General features: G+C 43.0%; 1 protein-coding gene across 2 annotated transcripts in view; it reads right to left on the bottom strand.

Moving 5' to 3' along the window:
• Window positions 1–18,485, bottom strand: part of PHEX (phosphate regulating endopeptidase homolog X-linked) — a 227,529-nt gene that overhangs the window by 114,492 nt on the left and 94,552 nt on the right. For both annotated transcript variants that reach the window (XM_010381555.2, XM_010381563.2), the window contains exon 12: window positions 6,882–6,983. In XM_010381555.2, the coding sequence (XP_010379857.1) occupies window positions 6,882–6,983 (102 nt within the window). The remainder of the gene's footprint in view (window positions 1–6,881; window positions 6,984–18,485) is intronic.

The following is an 18,485-nucleotide window of genomic DNA, read 5'->3' as shown; positions in this document are numbered from 1 at the left end:
GAGCCAAGATTGCACCACTGCACTCTAGCCTGGGCCACAGAGCAAGACTGTCTTGAAAAAAAATAAATAAAATAAAATAAAGAAAAAAAGAAAACATTTAAACATCTTCAAACGTTGGAAGGGCTTTTATGTGGAAGACTTAACCTGGGTAGATCCTGGGGACAGATGTGGAGTCAAGGGGCAGAAATGACCAAGAAAGAGCCTTTGGATCTCTCTCAAGAAGGGCTCTTTAGCAGAGACAGCAATGGTAGAGTAGGTGGCCTGGCTGGATTCTGGGTGTCCTAATACTCACTCAGGGGACCCACCTGTGAGAAATGGTAAAAAGGGGACTCCAGTGAGAGGTAAGACAATAACTAAACGAACATTATACCCTTCTATTAACACAGACTTGGCATAAGGAAATATTCACTTGTAATCACCTAGAGCTCTCAAAGCACAGGCCCCAGACCAGAAGCATCAGAATCGCCTGAGAACTTGTCAGAAATGCAAATATCCAGGCTCACCTCAGCCCTACTGAATCAGAAATTATAGGGGCGGGGCTGGCAATTGCTGTTTTAACAAGCCCTTCAGATGGTACTGATGCGTGCTCAAGTGCGAGAATGAATGACCTAAAGCATCCCCTTAAATGACATTTACATGAGGCTCTAGAGCATGGAAACTCACTCCGATAAGATATCACATGTACTATGCCTTTAATAAATATATGCTGGCTGGGTGTGGCAGTGGCTCACACTGTAATCCCAGCACTTGAGGAGGCTGTAGCTGGCAGATCAGTTGAGGCCAAGAGTTTGAGACCAGCCTGGGCAACATAATGAGATCCCATCTCTACAAAAAAAATTAAAAGAAGCCACTAAGCTTGATGTGGGGGCACACACCTATAGTTACAGATACTCAGGAGGCTAAGGTGAGTGGATCGCTTGAGCCCAGGAGTTTAAGGCTGCAGTGAGCTACGACTGTAACACTGCACTCCAGCCTGGGCAACAGAGCAAGACTTTAACTCGAAAAAATAAATAAATATATGCATCAAACTCCCACTTATACCAGATATTTACTTTTGTGTTTAAAATATCACAATGGCAATACTGAATTTGTTCAAAACCACAAAATCCAAAATCCAGAGAAAAGCAATGCATCCCCTCCAACACCCTCTCAGCAGGGGCTGCTCACAAATATCCCTCCTCTCACCATCTGGTCCAGCCAAATCCTCCCCTCCCAGAGGCACAGCCGTTTGGACCAAATGGCTGACAACTTGGGGAGCCTTTCTCACGCTCCAGGCATTCTTCTAAGTACTTTAGGCATACTGGCTCTTTTAATCCTCATAACAAATCTTCTGAGATAGGGACCAATCTCCCCAGTTTACGGACGTGAAAACTGAGGGTGGAAGAAGTTAAGTAATTTCCCAAGGGTCATACAGCCAATAAGGTGTAGAAGTTGGCCTGGAAACTAGGCAGTCTCTCACCTGTCTATTCTCCTGACCTCTATACTGTACTTCCTGTTGAGGCCAGTGAGAGGAAAGAGATACAAGTATGAAGGCCGCCATCTTGGCCTGCATGTGTGTGAGAGAGACTGAGAGACATGAAGCCAGAGAGAAGGGACAAGCTCGGGAAGGTGGCACATGGCAGGGAGCCACAGCCCTCAGTTTCCACGTTGGTCTACCAGTCACTGTCCCTGGTGAGCCCTGGAGTGGATGCCAGATGCAGGGTGACTGCATTCTTGAGTGGTTATGCAAATATGCTAGAATCTGTAACTGGAAAGGTCAGAAGGCAGTTTGATGAAAGCCCTTCCCTTTGTTTTCTCCTACAAAACAATTTAAAATGCACAGTGAGGTGAAGCAGGAGTGAAGGTACCAAGAGGAAGTGACAGCCAGATGCGGAGTTGGGATTAGTAAGGAAGGAAGAGGAAGACTTGCCACAAGGCTGCAAGATAGGGTGTGGGAACAACACAGAGGAAGAGAAAAAGGGGCAGAGTAGGTACTTCCCAAGTAAGGCGCCCTCACATGTCATGTTTGGGCTCAGCAAAAGCCTCCTCCCCTAGACTCCCAGGACCACTTTGCATCTCCATCACATTACCTAATACTTCTCTAGGTCAGCCCTGCATCCGTGGCCTCCTGTGCTCTCCTGGGAGCCTGAAGGCCCCCGCAGAAAAGGGACTGCGGCTGCTCATCTCTGAGTCCAAATCCTGGCTTGGCACCTGGCATGCTGTTGGTGTGCTAGAAATGTTTGTGGCATTGAGCCTGCTGAAGCGGTGCTAGTAACCAGACTCGGTGAAATTTGCTGTTGCCTTACAGGCAAGGAAGCATTAGGAAAACGTATACCCCCAGGGGCTGTGTCCTAGTTGGGAATCCCCCAGAAACAGACTCTAAGACAAGGATTCAAGTGCGAGCAGTTCATTTGGGCAGCAAAAGAAACACTGGTAGGAGAAAGAGGAAATATGTAGAGAAAGAAAGGCAGTCAGCAACGAGTATCTTAGCTAGTATAAGAGCTCTAGCTCACTGGAAAAGCTCCCAGAGCCCGTGTGGAACATGCACTAGAGGGATGAGGGAGCGGGGGCCACACAGAACAACTCCCATCAACTGTTGGGTGAGGACTTCTGAGGAAGGTGTGGCCATTCCCCATCCTTTGGGCCCTCTTTATGAGTAGCAAAGCAGGCTGTAGCAGGGAGAGAATGCTCTTAGCCAAAATGCAGGTGGCTGCAGTTGGAAGTCAGGCAGGTGTGCTGTGAAGTGGTAAGGACAAGGCAGGGGTTCCCAACCTTTTTCATGCAGCAGAATCACCAGGTAAAACACAAGACACTGAGCCCTACTCCCAGAGCTCAGCAGGTAGGGATGCAAAAATGTGCATCTCTAATGAGTTGCCAGGGACCACTGCTGCTACTGGTCTGGAATCACACCTTGAGAACCACCAGGCTCGGGATATACCTGGGAGAAATCCAGTACCTAGGCCTGGTAGAGCTTAGAAACAAAGCCAAAGAAGCGAGCTACACCTCTGTTTTGCCCTCTGCAAGAAAACTCTCCCCACCTCACTCAAAGCCTGTGTGTGGGAGTTAAATGCCAATAAACTTAGGACCATGCAGCCGACTTCTCTGCACCTGCTGTGGCCAAGGTTAAGGCCACTCCCTCACAGCATCGTTAGGATGCCACCTCCCTGTGAGTCCCATCCTGCTATTTTTCTTTGGATGTGACCTGACAAACTTAGGTCCCGGGGCAAAGAGCACAAAGAAACAAATAATCCCGAAGGGATCCAGCTTTTGGTTATAGAGTCAAATCCAGCTGGAGATAAGCCAAGCTCAGGAAGTTGCTCCTCCTGATCTGACGCTTTCCTGCCAGGCCTCAGTCAGAATCCTGATGTAGCGACCTTGAGATCCTCCTCTTCTACTCCGGCAAGGGCAAATCCTCCAGGAGACACCCCTAAAATCATTATTTTATCACCTGACACTCATTCAACAGCTGTGGTCACCAGAAAAATAACAGATGCCCTGTCCTGTGCTGCTTATTTACAATAAGAGCACATGCTTGCAGGGAACAGGGGGTGCTTATTTCACAATACTGAATTTCCACTTGAAACCTACACCATCAGTTTCACTATACAAAAACCACTCGTGACCTCTTAAGAGATGAGCAGGACAAGGCAGGGAGACACAGATAACAAATTTACCCTTCACGGGAGCAGAGGCGTCCTCATTTATCTTTTACAGTGCTCACCCCTAGCAAAGAGTACGACAAAGCCACATCCACACACTTCCATTTTGAGACGAGGTCACTGCTACAAAAGCCAAGGTATTAGGCCTCAGAGCACTGCAGCTTTCTGTACCTGCCCGGTTCAGGAGGTCGGTCACTATGGAATGCTGAGGTTAACACTTCTTAGGAGGCTCTGCAATTAGCCGCGGTCCAGAGCTTCATGGTGAAAGAAAGAAAAGCTTCTCCCTTTCACAAATCAGAACATTTTTCCAGCTTTCCCAATGGGTTGCCAAGTGACTCAGCATTGGCCCAGTGTGGGCACTATTATTGATGAGAAATCTTCCGCCTGGGTGATATACTGCATACAACACATGCCCAAAGAACAGTGCCAAGTCATACCAGGAAGAGCAGGCGAGTTATTCACCTCCACTTCAAATGCAGGCAAATCCTTTCTTAATGCAGGGGCTACTCAGTATCAGAAAGACAAAGCCCTAAGATAGTGAGAGATTTCCATCTAAGATTCAAGGAATTATTAGGCAGAGTCTCTCCTTTATTGTTGACTATTAAAAGGCAATCAAATCGAGGACAGCAGAGAAAAAGGGCAAGAAAAAAATTTTTTTTCAAAAACAACCCCGGAGTAGAAAGCTGCATAAAAGCTTGCAATGCCGCAAGTGTTCTTTGTGAGCACCACGAGCTCCGCCCAGAGGTCATTTTCAGAACTGCATGTTCATTCAATTTTGAAAAAAAAAAAAAAAAAAATTATATCTTCTGGGGGTCCCGGGAAGGACCTACTTCAGAGAACTGCTGAAATTGCTTCGACAACATCCATCTTTCTTGCATTTCATTAAATAAACTTCTCTGAACTCTGAAATGCAAGATATAGTCAGGGAACTTTGTGAGATCCAATTTGCCTTTGATATTTGTACCTGCTGTGGAACTAGCAGAGTTCCTAGCAGGTTGAACTCAACTCAAAGAAAGTAGAGTGTTCAAAGAGCGCTTTCAGAAGAAAAACTGACAGCTCTCATTGAAATAAAATAGGGGACTGGAGAGCAACTCGGGAGGCAAACAGGAACATGTCTAATATTAGAAGAACTGAGAATAGTCCTGCTTCAAGAAGGACCCATGGGCCACTTGCCGAGAAGGGCCAACTGTGAGGCACCCACTCCCTTATGCAACTCAGAACTCCCTGAGGCAACTGCAGTCCATACTGCTCAAAGAACTGACTTCCCAGAACATTCCCCTGGCATCCAGCTATTCATAACACATTACCCCCAACACGCATACATACACATACACTCCACCCCACCCTCCACCCTGGTGGTCCTGTACTAATTCATGCAAGCACCTATTCAGTCCATGTGAGGTCAGGCGAGGATAAAGAGCCCTTAATACACTAAGCGCTCAACTGCCCAGGGCAAGACACATCCTGTTCCACAGCTAGCTTGTGGTAACCAGCTAGCTCAGCAAATAAATGAAGCCTTCATAAAACAACAATATGTTGGTGTTGAAAGTTGTCTACTATCTGGAGAGTTTCCCATCACAGCCCATGTGCTCTTGCCTTCATCAGCTTGTGCCTTATGTGACTGAAGATAGCTTTGACAGATTTTTGAAGGGGAAACAAAAAATCAAAACTACCCTTTGTCTTCCTCCAACACTGCCTTGCCACCTACCATTCCAGTTCTTCCTTCATTATAAACACTGAGCAAACAGCCTTTTCACATCTATTGACAAAAGTATCTATGGCAATGTTTATCCATCTTCAGTACCATGAGTTTAAAGCACTAGAAAATATCCTTGCTAAACCTCTCCGTGTTCTCTTTTCAACAAGGTTAAGCATTCCCAGAATACTGTCCCCTTTGTTTCTTGACCATAAGGCAAAAGTATTTGTGCTCAGTATGACTCAATATGACTCCAAGCAGTGTTTCCCCAGACCTGCCTAGTGATAACAATCACCTGGAGACTGGCTAAACTGACAGATGTTCAGCCTGCATCCATGATCCATTAACCCAGGCCTTGCTGGGAAGGGGCCCAGAAAGCCAGAGCGTCCAGGCAACCCAGGTGATTGCTATACTCAGGTAGCTTTCAAAAATACCTCTAGATACAAGAAACGCTCCTCATTTCAGAATCTCTCAGCTGCAGAGTAGCATCCATCAAGAGTCTAGCAGGTGTGCTCTACCCACTTGAATTCCAGCTCTATCAGAATCTCTCGAATTCAAAATGCGTCCCATTCATTCATTTATTCAGAGACGGAGTCTCACTCTGTCACCCAGGCTGGAGTGCAGTGGCACGATCTCAACTCGCTGCAACCTCTGCCTGCCAGCCTCAAGCAATTCTCCTGCCTCAGCCTCCCAAGTAGCTGGGACTACAGACGCATGCCACCACACCCAACTAATTTTTTGTATATTTAGTAGAGATGGGGTTTCGCCATGTTGGACAGACTGGTCTCAAACTCCTGACCTCAAGTGATCCACCTGCCTCAGCCTCCCAGTCCTGGGATTACAGGCATGAGCCAGTACGTCCAGCCCATTTTCTACTTTTAAATAGCATGGCTGTCAATACTTTTCTCCTTTATTCCCTTATTGTGTCGCACAGTATCAGAAAATTTTACAAGGCCCAGCAAGTGTCCACTTCTATTAGGAAATACTTTTGTAGTCCTAAGCAATGGTAGAACACTGGTCTGCAGTGTAGAAGTATACTATTTGGGTCATTTGTGCCAAATGATGGGTCAGGGAGGAGATATGCTTGGTTACAGGAAAGGATTTGCCCCAGGACATTTGCACGCATCATGCACAGAGCAGAAGGACATGTGGCCAATATGGGTTTTCTTCTTCTTGGTGTCTTAGGGGCTCTTCTTCCAGCTGCTCCCTGTGACTCCCCACTGCTCTGCATTCTGCCATATCCAGTGATGGTTTATGACACAATTCAGCAGGCAGCAAGCCATGTGCCTCTTACAGACGGCAATTAGGAGAAAGGAAAGACAGAATTACAAGGTATTTGAAAATGCAGTTCAAAAAATTCCGGTATTATTTTCTCTTACCTCCTGGTGAAAAAAAAAAAATCTATGTATTCATCCAAAAGTAGACAGCTAACTCTGGGGTCAGAGTCAACAGTTCAGTCAATATAAAAACCAACTATACAGTCAATGTCAAGCATGAAAATCCATTAAACCAGAAGTCTTATTGTTTTCATCAAAAGGAATCCTTACCTTTTCTTTGGCTTTCCTTTTCGTTCCTGCATCCATCCACTCATTTTCTTTCTCTAGCATGTCAATAAAGGCCCAGCGAACGCCCTCAATCAATTCCTCCATCTACAAGAAAATACCCAAAGAGGGAACGTCAAAGTCAAGAAGTTTCAGTTGAGGTTTTCTGGAACAAAATTGGCTTGCATGAGAAATGACTCAATACTCAACATGGTAAGTAAGGGGTTCCTTCAGCTTGACTCCATGCTCTGGTAACACTTCTTTTTCCAGGAAAATTCCCTTTTTTCCACCACTAAAATATAACTAACCAGGCCCAGCACGGTGGCTCATGCCTGTAATCCCAACACTTTGGGAGGCCGAGGCAGGTGGATCACTTGAGCCCAGGAGTTCGAGACCAGCACGGGCAACATGGTGAAACCCCATCTCTACCAAAAATATAAAAATTAGCTGGGCATGGTGGCTCATGCCTGTAATCACAGGACTTTGAGGCTGAGGTGAACAGATCACTTGGGCCCAGGGGTTCAAGACCAACATGGGCAACATGGCAAAACCCCATCTCTACAAAAAATATAAAAATTAGCTAGGTGTAGTGGCAAATGCCTGTAGTCTCAGTCACTCAGGAAGCTGAGGTGGGAGGATTGCTTGAGCCCAAGAGGTAGAGGTTGTAGTGAGCCATGACTGCACCACTGTACTCCAGCCTGGGCAACAAAGCAAGACCCTGTCTCCAAAAAAAAAAATAAGATGATAACCATTTCTTTCCATGAGAATAATGTGATGGCCCAGCCATAAAATGAATTATACAGGTATACAGGGACGGGAATTCACCATAGATTATGACAAACCAATAACTTACCTGTCTGTAGCTACTAAACTGGTTCATCCTTATCAAAGTACCAACTAATTTTAATCATTTAATAAAGGACTGAGAGAGAAAGGCAAAGGCATGGGCTGTGCATTTCAGATAGGTATTGCAGAAGAAAGCAAACAGTTGAAAGAGATAACTGTTAACACAGAGAAATGGGCAGGGAGAGTTAGCACCCCAAAGGACACTTCACCAATATGAATCACACTTATGTCAGGACCCCAGTTCTTTCCAAATTTAGTTCCGTGGGTTAAAATAAATGTTCGGCTGTGCTATATCATCTTCCTACTCTCCTCTCTAGTCCTTGGCAGCTCAGAAAAGTCTTGTTATTTCAAATTTAAAAGGGTAGGTATAGGCCAGGGGCAGTGGCTCACCCCTATAATCTCAGGACTTTGGGAGGCCGAAGTGGGAGGATTACTTGAGGCCAGGAGTTTGAGACCAGCCTGGGCAACACAAGAAGACCTCATCTCTATAAAAACAAAATTATTTTTAAAAAGCTGGGCATGGTGGCGCCTGCACCTGTAGTCCTAGCAACTCAGGAGGCTGAGGCAGGAAGATCACTTGAGCTCAGGAGTTTGAGGCTGCAGTGAGCTATGACTGCACTACTATACTTCAGCCTGGGTGACAGAGTGAGACCTTGTCTCTAAAAAAATAATGAAATAAGATGGTAGGCCTAAAGGGGACTGCTACAGAAAGGTGGTCTTCTGAAAGACCTATTGCAAAGCATTTGAACAGTGAGGCCACACTCATAGTGAGGATGTGTGTGCCTGACTTTGCTGCCAGTGTCTGTGGACCAAAACAGAGGACTGGAGGCAAGGAGCTGCTGACATGTCACATTAGAGGCCACCTGCAGCAATGTGAGGAGGCCCTGCCTGTTCATGGATACGAACCCCTCAAAATCCAGTTGTCCTGCAGAGACGCTTTGGCTTTCTCAACGGGACACCCAAGAAAGAAAAAATACTGGGTTTGGCCCCAGAATGAACTTTTCCATTTGAGAGTATGGTGTTGTAAATCAATTGTTAACATTAATTCTGGAAGAAAAGACGTTGAAATGTTTCCTTGGTTCTATAATAGTCAGCACTAAGCTTAAAATAATGTTTTTCTGTTTAATAAGTTTTCAGCTATGTTTTCAGTTCAATAACAGTTGTGAGGGAACCAGAGCTATAAATCAGTGGGCTGGGTTCCATCATATGTAAATAAGAACAAACAGCAGATGGAAGGGGGTCGGAGGAGCTTCACAGCTATTTCTTCCCAACTTGGCAAAAACATTAAAAGAAGAGAAACTTCAACTTGGGATAAAACACAAACTGTTAGAAGAGCAAAGAGCAAAAGGTCCTTTAAAACTCATTAAGTCAGTGGTTCTTAACTTTGTCTGCCCATTAGAATCTTTGGAGGAACTTTAAAAAAATACCGACAGCTGGGCGTAGTCACTGACGCCTGTGATCCCAGCACTTTGGGAGGCCAAGGTGGGCGAATCACTTGAGGTCAGGAGTTCAAGACCAGCCTGGCCAACATGGTGAAACCCTGTTTCTACTAAAAATACAAAAAAATAGCTGGGTGTAGTGGCAGGCACCTGTAATTCCAGCTACTTGGGAGGCTGAGGCAGGAGAATCGCTGGAATCTGGGAGGCGGAGGTTGCAGTGAGCTGAGATCACACCACTGCACTCCAGTCTGGGTGACAGAGCGAGACTCTATCTCAAATGAAAAAAATATATATATACTGACAAAAAAATTTCTAAATAAAATAAAAAATCCTGAGACCTGGGCATCAGGATGCTAGTATCATTGTTCTGAGGTCCAGCCTGGGCACTGGGAGGGTTTAAAAAGTTCCCCAGGTAATTCTAATGTGCAGTCAGGGCTGGGACCCACTGGACCAGGGGAAACCATTTATTTGACAGATAAGGAAACTAAGGATCAAGGAGTCTATGATCTGCTCAAGCTCATACAGCTAATGAGGACCAAAGCCAGGACCTGACCAAAGAACTAAAATAACAGTAGAGAGCTCAGAGCCTCTAGTAGAAACAGAGGAGTCCTCCCAAAATCAGAGGGAAATGCCAGGGAGTAAAAGGGAATCAACTGAGACATGCAGAAGTCACCATTTCAAACAGAAGACCCACATCAGGAGGATATTAAAATGACAAGGAAATCTCCAGCAACTAGATCTTTTGCCTATTGGCATGCCTAAGTCTTTTTTTTTTTTTTTTTTTTTTTTTTGAGACGGAGTCTGACTCTGTGGTCCAGGCTGGAGTGCAGTGGCGCGATCTCGGCTCACTACTCACTGCAGCCTCCACCTTCCAGGTTCAAGCGATTCTCCTGCCTCAGCCTCCCAAGCAGCTGGGATCACAGAAATGCACCACCATGCCAGCTAACTTTTGTGTATTTTTAGTAGAGACAGGATTTCACCATATTGCCCAGGCTGGTCTTTAACCCCTGAGCTCAGATGATCCACCCGCCTCAGCCTCCCAAAGTACTGGGATTACAGGCATGAGCCACCGTGCCTGGCCCGAAGTCTTTAGGACCTCACCATGTAGCAACATGCATTGGCTGGCCCATCACGTTCGCAGAGAAAAATCAATTATATCTTCCCAAATTAGGGAGGGGCAATGGGGAGGGAAAGAAGTGGGTGGACTCAAAGGAGAGATTTAGTGAACAAACCAATGGAAACAGGTAATTCATTTCATGTGGGAAAGTGAGGAAAGTAGAGTCAGATTCATTCCTAGGCTTCAGAAAGGTATGGGCAACCACCACCATTCAATAAGACTGAGAAAGCTGGAAGAAAAAGAGGGATGAGGACAGAAGCCAAACTAGTGGGATGAAGAGTGTATGGGAAGCGAAGACAGCAAGTCTGCTCAAATTAATTGAGTTTGTCTATGAAAGAGAAAAAGCAAAGATAGGAGAGAAGGAGATGTAGGGTTAAGGGAAGGGTCTGAGGGTTTGGAGTTTGGGTTTCATGCATATGCTTGCTGATGCTGCTCCTACTGTTTTTGTTGTTGTTGAACAGCTGCGAGATTTGACTATGTTTAAATACCAATAGAAAGGATCCAGCGAAAAGGAAGAGACTGAAAATATGGGACAAAGAAAGCCATGAGTGGTATCTCAGAGGGCAAAAGAGGTGATGGGATCCAGAGACTATATGGAAGGATTCACCTTATACATGAGACAGACTTATGAGAGGAGAGAAGATTAAAATGATAGACAGGCATGCAGAAGAATCTAAAGATTAGATGTAGAAGGTTGAGAGTCCTGGTATAAAGGTAGGTCTTTTCTCCATGAAATAGGATTGAGACCTTCTGCTTAAAGGGAGGTTTCTCTAAAAAATTATATTTCTTCATACATGGCTATGTGCATCCTGGCAGCATGAACATATTACCAGGAAGAGAGGTACAGTAGTAGCCCCTTATTCGTGATTTTACTTTCCATAGTTTCAGTTACCTGTGGGCAACTGTGGTCTGAAAATATTAAATGGAAAATTCCAGAAATAAACAACTCACAAGTTTTAAATTGCACACCATTCTGATTAGTGTGATGAAGTTTCACGCCATCCCAACCCGTCTGGCCCGGGATGTGAATCACCCTTCATTTGTCCAGCATCTGCACCCTGTATATACCCACCCAATAGTCACTTGCTAGGTATCTTGGTTATCAGACAGATCATAGGAAGTACAAGCATGAGTTCAGTACCATAAGATACTTTGAGAAAGAGAGACCACATTCACATAACTTTTATTACAGTATATCGTTATAATTGTTCTATTTTATTATTAGTTATTGGTGTTAATCTCTTACTGTGCCTACTTTATAAATTAAACTTTATGATAGTTATATATGTGTAGGAAAAACATAGTATATACAGAGTTTGGTACTATCTCCAGTCTCATCCACTGGGCTGGGCGGCGGGGTCTTGTAAAGTATCTGTCTCAGATAAGGGGGAATTACTATATATACAGATAGGGACAAAGAGGACAATAAAAGGTTCCCTCTCAATACCTTGGCCAGGATGTAGCAATAATAGAAAGCACCCAATAAATAATAAAAGATTGAACATGTCCAAAGAAAATATTTATTTGGGATAAAGTATACAAAAGCAAAACATTTTATTATGTTTTAAAATAAATTAATTCGTCAAAAAAATAAGCACTCTCCAAGCTAAAAAGATCTTTGGCAAATTTTGGAATTTTTGGATTCCTATGATGAATCTTCAGTTTCCAGATACTTATCTCTAAGCAGCTTGGTTTCACAGGACCCTCCCCGTCCAGCATCTCCTAGGCGTTAAAATGGCTATCAAATTCATTAAAACTTAATGCATTTTGAAAAGATTTTCAGGATGGGCACAGTGGCTCACGTCTGTAATCCCAGCACTTTGGGACGCTGAGGCGGGTGGATCACCTGAGGTCAGGAGTTCGAGACCAGCCTGACCAACATGGTGAAACCCCATCTCTACTAAATACAAAAAAAGAAATTAGCCAGGCGTGGTGGCACATGCCTGTAACCTCAGCTACTTGGGAGGCTGAGACAGGAGAATCGCTTGAACCCGGGAAGCGGAGGTTGCAGTGAGCCAAGACTGCACCACAGCACTCCAGCCTGGGCGACAGAGCAAGACTCCGTCTCTAAATAAATAAATAAGAAAAGGTTTTTAAAGTTCTTTGTCTGCAACCCGTTGATTGGCATTCTAAATGAAAATAAAAAGAGGCAAAAAAGATTTCAGCCCACTGCCAGAGTGAAAAATGACAAATAGTTTATTCACATGCCACTTCCTTCCTCCTCTGCCTTTTCTTCCACCTCCTCCCCTGCCACCACCACCTCTGTCTTCCCTGAATCCACACTTCGGTAACTCACTCTCTTTGTGGCTGTCTCACATTTGTCAAAACGTGGGTAAATCACTTTTTGTTTTCCCGTGAGCCTCAGCTGCTCTTTGCCCTTGTCTTCTCTGGCACCTCCACTCCCCACAACATCCCCCATCTCAGGTTCTCAATTTTTTTCTTTTTCTTTTTTTTCTCTCTCCCTTTTTTTTTTTTTTTTTTTTTTTTGCAGACTTTACAGATTTATTGTATAACATTTTCTGTAAAACGGTGTTGAACTACCCCAGCAGACTTCAAGAACAAGGAAAATCTTTGAAAGTGATTAATTTCATTGGTTGACACGTCAATGCAAATAAGAGAAATAATTTAATTATTTTAGCATGCTGGAACTAGGAAGATAAATCACCGAACACTTCTGATTTTTATCTTTAGACTACTCTACAGCATCACATAATAACATTGCCTTCAGTCAAGTCAAAAACCTGCTGTAATTTTAAAGTAAGAAGAGAGAAATAGTATTTCTTCACTAAACTTTGACCTCATACCTCAACCAGGCAGCATATAACATTAATAGATATCCCTTAAAGTGGAAGTCTTAAGGTGAAGTTACCCATAGGAAATATTTAGAGCCAGTCAAAGGTCAAAATATAACATATAAAAATTAACTCAAGTGTTATTATGGTAAAATCTGCCATATTCAGGCTAAGAGCCCTCTAGGCAAAGCAACATTTTGTTAAATATCTATTTATTTCAGGGGCAGGGTGCGATGGCTCCCACCTGTAATACCCAGCACTTTGGGAGGCCAAGGTGGGTGAATCACCTGAGGACAGGAGTTCAAGACCAGCCTGGCCAACATGGTGAAACCCCGTCTCTACTAAAAATACAAAAATTAGCCAGGCATGGTGGCAGGCAACTATAATCCCAGCTACTCCAGAGGCTGAGGCACAATAATCGCTTGAACCCGGGAGGTGGAGGTTGCAGTGAGCTGAGATCACCCCACTGCACTCAAGCCTGGGTGACAGAGCAAGACTCTGTCTTTAAAAAAAAAACACACACACACACACATTTATTTCAGAGTTTATGGAACCACACTATAAAAATATGGTTCATTTGGTTGATCTATGGGCAGTTCTTAGTTCTTTTCCTCAACCAGTATTATCTAAAAACAGGTTCTTTCTTTTTCATTCTTTGCACCCCAGGATTTTGCCCATAGTGTTCTGCATCAGACACCAGACATTGGTAAGTCACATATGCATAGGCACTTGTTACCCATCCATCCAGGGCTTTGCTTTAATGAGATGGTTAAAGTAAAGCCCTCTCTTTACTTTAAAGAGAGGGCTCCTCTCTTGCCCTCTCCTTACCCTTCCTCCCATCACATGGATGGAAGAATTCTGTACTTTGTATAAATGAGTCATGATGGTTCTATTAATACATTTGAAGGGACATATGCCAACATTGCTTTAAGGAGGGGTCAGTTTGCCCCATTATCAGTTGTAGTTTTCTTCAAAGCTTTGTCCCTGACAATAAAGAAATCCCACAAGGCAACTCAAATCCCACCTCATACCTATGAATCCCAGACACTTAAACCCACACTTTCAATTCCCTCTCTGAGTTCCTGGGAGGCTTAAAATCGGAATAATACATATATGTGTGTTTAATTCTTGTCTTTTCATTTATATTTATTTGGTCTCCCTAACAAGACCCACAAGCTTTGAGAACAGGAACCATGATTTAGATCAAATGAGATCATGAATATGTAAGCAAACAAAAAAGTATCCTGCTAATTTAAAATTTTGTTTTATGATTTCATATCTCATGTGATGTGATTTTTCACGATATGAGTCCATATCTCACATTCACACCTAATATTAAAATATAGCAGATGCTCAGTAAATACAAGTTGATCAATTTATGCTTTTTGAAACCTTCAATTGGTACCTAGCAGAGTTGAAACTGAATCAAATATCTTACATATATGCTAACAGTTAATAGTTATTCCAATAGTATAAAGAGAAAATATGAACAAACTCACTCATAGAAAATATGGTGTTGTACAGATATGATCATGAGATTTAACAACATGAAAGCTGAAAAAGGAAAAAAAAAATGCATGGTACCCTTTTTAGGTGAAGTCATTTTTGAAAAGAGAGACCTACTCTGATTTAATAATTCAAAGCCTGAATCCATGAATAGAACTTATCAGTGAGTAGCAAATCCATCTTTATATTAGGGGACAAGGTTCACAGCAAATGTCTCCGTAATGACTGTAGCCTACTACCAAACACAAACGTTAGTGGAAATCAAATGACTCAGTAAGCTAGCCGAGTCCATTCTAAGATAGGTGATGTCAACATGGTACAGCTAGGAATGGTTTAAAAATACAGTACATATCTAGGAGGAATAATTATAGGCTAAGAGTTCTGAAAAAGGAAAGAAAGGAAAAAGAAAAAAATCAGTAAGGTTGATTATGTGCATTAACCTTAAACTAATTTAATGTTAATAAAATTCTTAACGAAAAGGCTTAATGTTGAGTAGGCTTTCCTCTTTAATATAGTTAGAAGTTATAATATCTGGAAAAAACCACGAGATTAAAATGTTTCCAGTCTTCCCATTGCTCTAGAACAGGGCAAGTTTTCTTGAGCTGTAACCACTTGATTAGTGGAATGTGAAAAATGGAAATCATTGTTAATAATTTATGTGGATAACCCTGAAGAAATAGGCTTTAATCTCAGGGGGACTCTTAAAAACTTTTCTTTCTGGCAATTGTCACTTTACTAGAAACACAGACATTAAATAAATCAATGTACCAATAAATAGTAAATATTAATTCATTACTTATACTGTAACTATTTATAAAAATGACCTTGGATTGGCTCCTGATAAAAAATAATGGCAACAAAATAAGTAAAAAGTGACCTATATTGAAGTGGGACATGTGGTTAAACCAGAAAAACTAAGGATAGCTAGAAAATGCTGAGGTTTCTGGCAGCCAAGTGAGTGAATAAATCATATCAGTTTGTCAGGATTAGCAATGTTACATATCTATTAAACATGTTGGCAAAAGAAGAAAAAATCAAATTATTTGGGCCCAAGTCATGCTATAAAGTGGGTTATTCTGGTGGTACAGGAAGAGTTTCTCATGTCCTTTTATCTAAAGGCATATATTCATAAGACTCAGGTAGATATTTATATTTATATTTGCTGGATATGAACATATAGGCTGTGTTCTAATTTTATAACTCATCTTTTCCTGTTTTCCACTTTCCAACTTTAAGAGAGGATGAATCAGAAACCAGAATAATATTTACAAGTCAATCGGTCTCAAATAGTCTAGCCTTTGGCTGTGAGTAAATTCTCCCCAGCAAGTAACTGTGTCTGGTCACTTCCAACATTCAGATCTGTTGAAAGGCATAAATGTTTTCTTTAGGTAAATGAATTTCTAATACAGGGTCTTCACATTCCATAGGTCTGACCAGATCTGCTTGACAAGACTGTGGCTGATAATATGTGGCAAAGGCAACACTGCCCAATGCTAGCCAGAAATGGAGAAAACAAACAAGAAAGGTGAGCCAATGTGTCATTGTCATAGCAGCATACGCAAGGACAAGGACAAGAGTAAATGTTCACACTTATTTCAAAATAATTCCCAATGAGCTATCTAAATTACTTGTTTTGCTGGATGTTACTTGACCAAAGATTGCATAAATGAGCTGTCACGACTGGGACCTGTTATTTGTTGCAACAAGATTTAGCCTGCAGAGGGTTGTGAAATCTGGACCTATTCTAGAAATTATACGGCTGGGCACAGTGGCTCATGCCTGTAATCCCAGCACTTTGGAAGGCCAAGGAGGGCAGATCACGAGGTCAGGAGATCGAGACCATCCTGGCTAACACAGTGAAACCCCATCTCTACTAAAAATACAAAAAATTAGCCAGGCGTGGTGGCATGCACCTGTGGTCCCAGCTACTTGGGAGGCTGAGGCAGGAGAATGGCGTGAACCTGTAAGGTGGAGGTTGCAGTGAGCCAAGATCGCACCACTGCACTCCAGCCTGGGCAACACGGTGAGATTTGGTCTCAAAAAAAAAAAAAAAGAAAAAGAAAAAAGAAAAAAGAAATTATATTTGGCTCCTCGAGTAATTTCATGAGACTCTTGTGTGAGCCAGACTTGGCATTAAATGATAGGGTGGGTTCTGGAATGTGGCCAGGGCACTAGCATGAAAAGGATCTTTATTCCAGTGAAAGCTACTACACTAGGCATGTATGGAGGAGTAGCAACAGCAAAACCCCCCAGGCACCTCCCTCACTCTACGATAAATTTAAAAGAGGCAATCTAAATGCAGAAGTTGCCACAGTCCATGCCAGGAAGTTGATGTTATAAATTCTATCTTAATTATTAACATTAGGCATGGCAATATTAGCAATAAGAGTAGCTGACATTCACTGAGCACTTGTTGTACACCAGGTATTTTGCTAGGCCTTCTACATAGATTACCTCATTTAATTCTCACCACAAATGAAACAGGGACGTACTACTTTTATCCCTATTTGTGATAGACAGCACTGAGAGCTTTAATGCCCTAACCTTCATTTATCCACACCCTTTACTGTGTGACTTTGCGCATCCTCTCATTAAAAATGCAGTCACAGGTGGCTCATACCTGTAATCCCAACACTTTGGAAAGCCAAGGCAGGCAGATTGCTTAAGCTCACGAGTCCAAGACCAGCCTGGACAACACAGCAAAACCCCGTCTCTACAAAAAAGACAAAAATTAGCCGAGCATCATGGTGCACACCTGTAGTCCCAGCTACTCGGGAGGCTAAAGTGGGAAGATGGCTTGAGCCTGGGAGGCGGAGCCTGCAGTGAGCAGAGATGGCACCACTGCACTGCAGCCTGGGTGACAGAGCCAGACCTTGTCTCCAAAAAAAAAAAAAAAAAATGCAGACCCTGTTTCCTAGTCTGTAAATCTGGGCCAGCCTTATGACTTGCTTTGGCCAACAAAATGCAGATATTACATTATGCCTGTTCTGAGCCTAGGTCTCAGGAGACCTCACATGCTTCTACTTGCTCACTTGAACTTCTGCCATCACCATGAGAACATGCATAGGCTAGCCGGCTGAAGGAAGTAAGACACATGAAGCAGAGCCGAGTCATTCCAATCACCTCTGCCAAAGCCAACCTTGATCAGCCAACCCCCAGAAATTCAAGCCAGCCTGGCCAAAATCAGCAGAGCTGCATGGGGGCCGCCACCGACTCCAGATGCATCAGCAGTAACTGCTTATTGTCAGATGCCAGTGAGGCTTTGTGATTGATTGTTACACAGCACTACCATAGCAACAGAAACTCTTGCATCATTTATAAACAGGAAAACAAGCTCAAAGAAGTTAACTGATTTACCCATGTTGGTAAGAGCAGAGCTGGGCTATGAGCTATCAATGCAACTTTGCAGAAAACCAGACATAATTTCTTCATTAGGTCAATATTTTATAAATATATTAAAAAGCCCTTAAGAAAAACCAAATCATCATGGTTTGCCTTAATTTGGACAGGTCTTCAGCAACGTTTCTCTGGAAAGTGATCTTGATAATAATAACCAACACCACTTACTAGACAAACAGAAACAGGGGTATTTGGTAGCCAAAGAGAATATCCTTTCTTTCACCGTTTGTGATGAAGGGACCATTGTCTTTATCTGTACAATGGCCTTACTGAGAACAACCCTTGTGAGCAGCTGAATTTGCAAGGAACGAAAACCCTTCAGTATAAGGGCAATGCTATAATGCATGACACTGACTTTCATGTGACTTCTGCCATCAACGTTATAGTTACATCTCATTTACTCAACCACTGAGAGAAACAGTGAGCGAGGGAATTGGAGAATTTAAAGAATATTAATGGCAGTACATCAATTCAATTATCTTAGTTCACTAATGAGGTGAACTTCTAGTGT

This window comes from Rhinopithecus roxellana, chromosome 7, assembly GCF_007565055.1.
Source record: "Rhinopithecus roxellana isolate Shanxi Qingling chromosome 7, ASM756505v1, whole genome shotgun sequence".
NCBI lineage: Eukaryota > Metazoa > Chordata > Mammalia > Primates > Cercopithecidae > Rhinopithecus > Rhinopithecus roxellana.
Note: the sequence above shows the minus strand (reverse complement) of the source record. Positions and strands in the feature narration are given on the sequence as shown.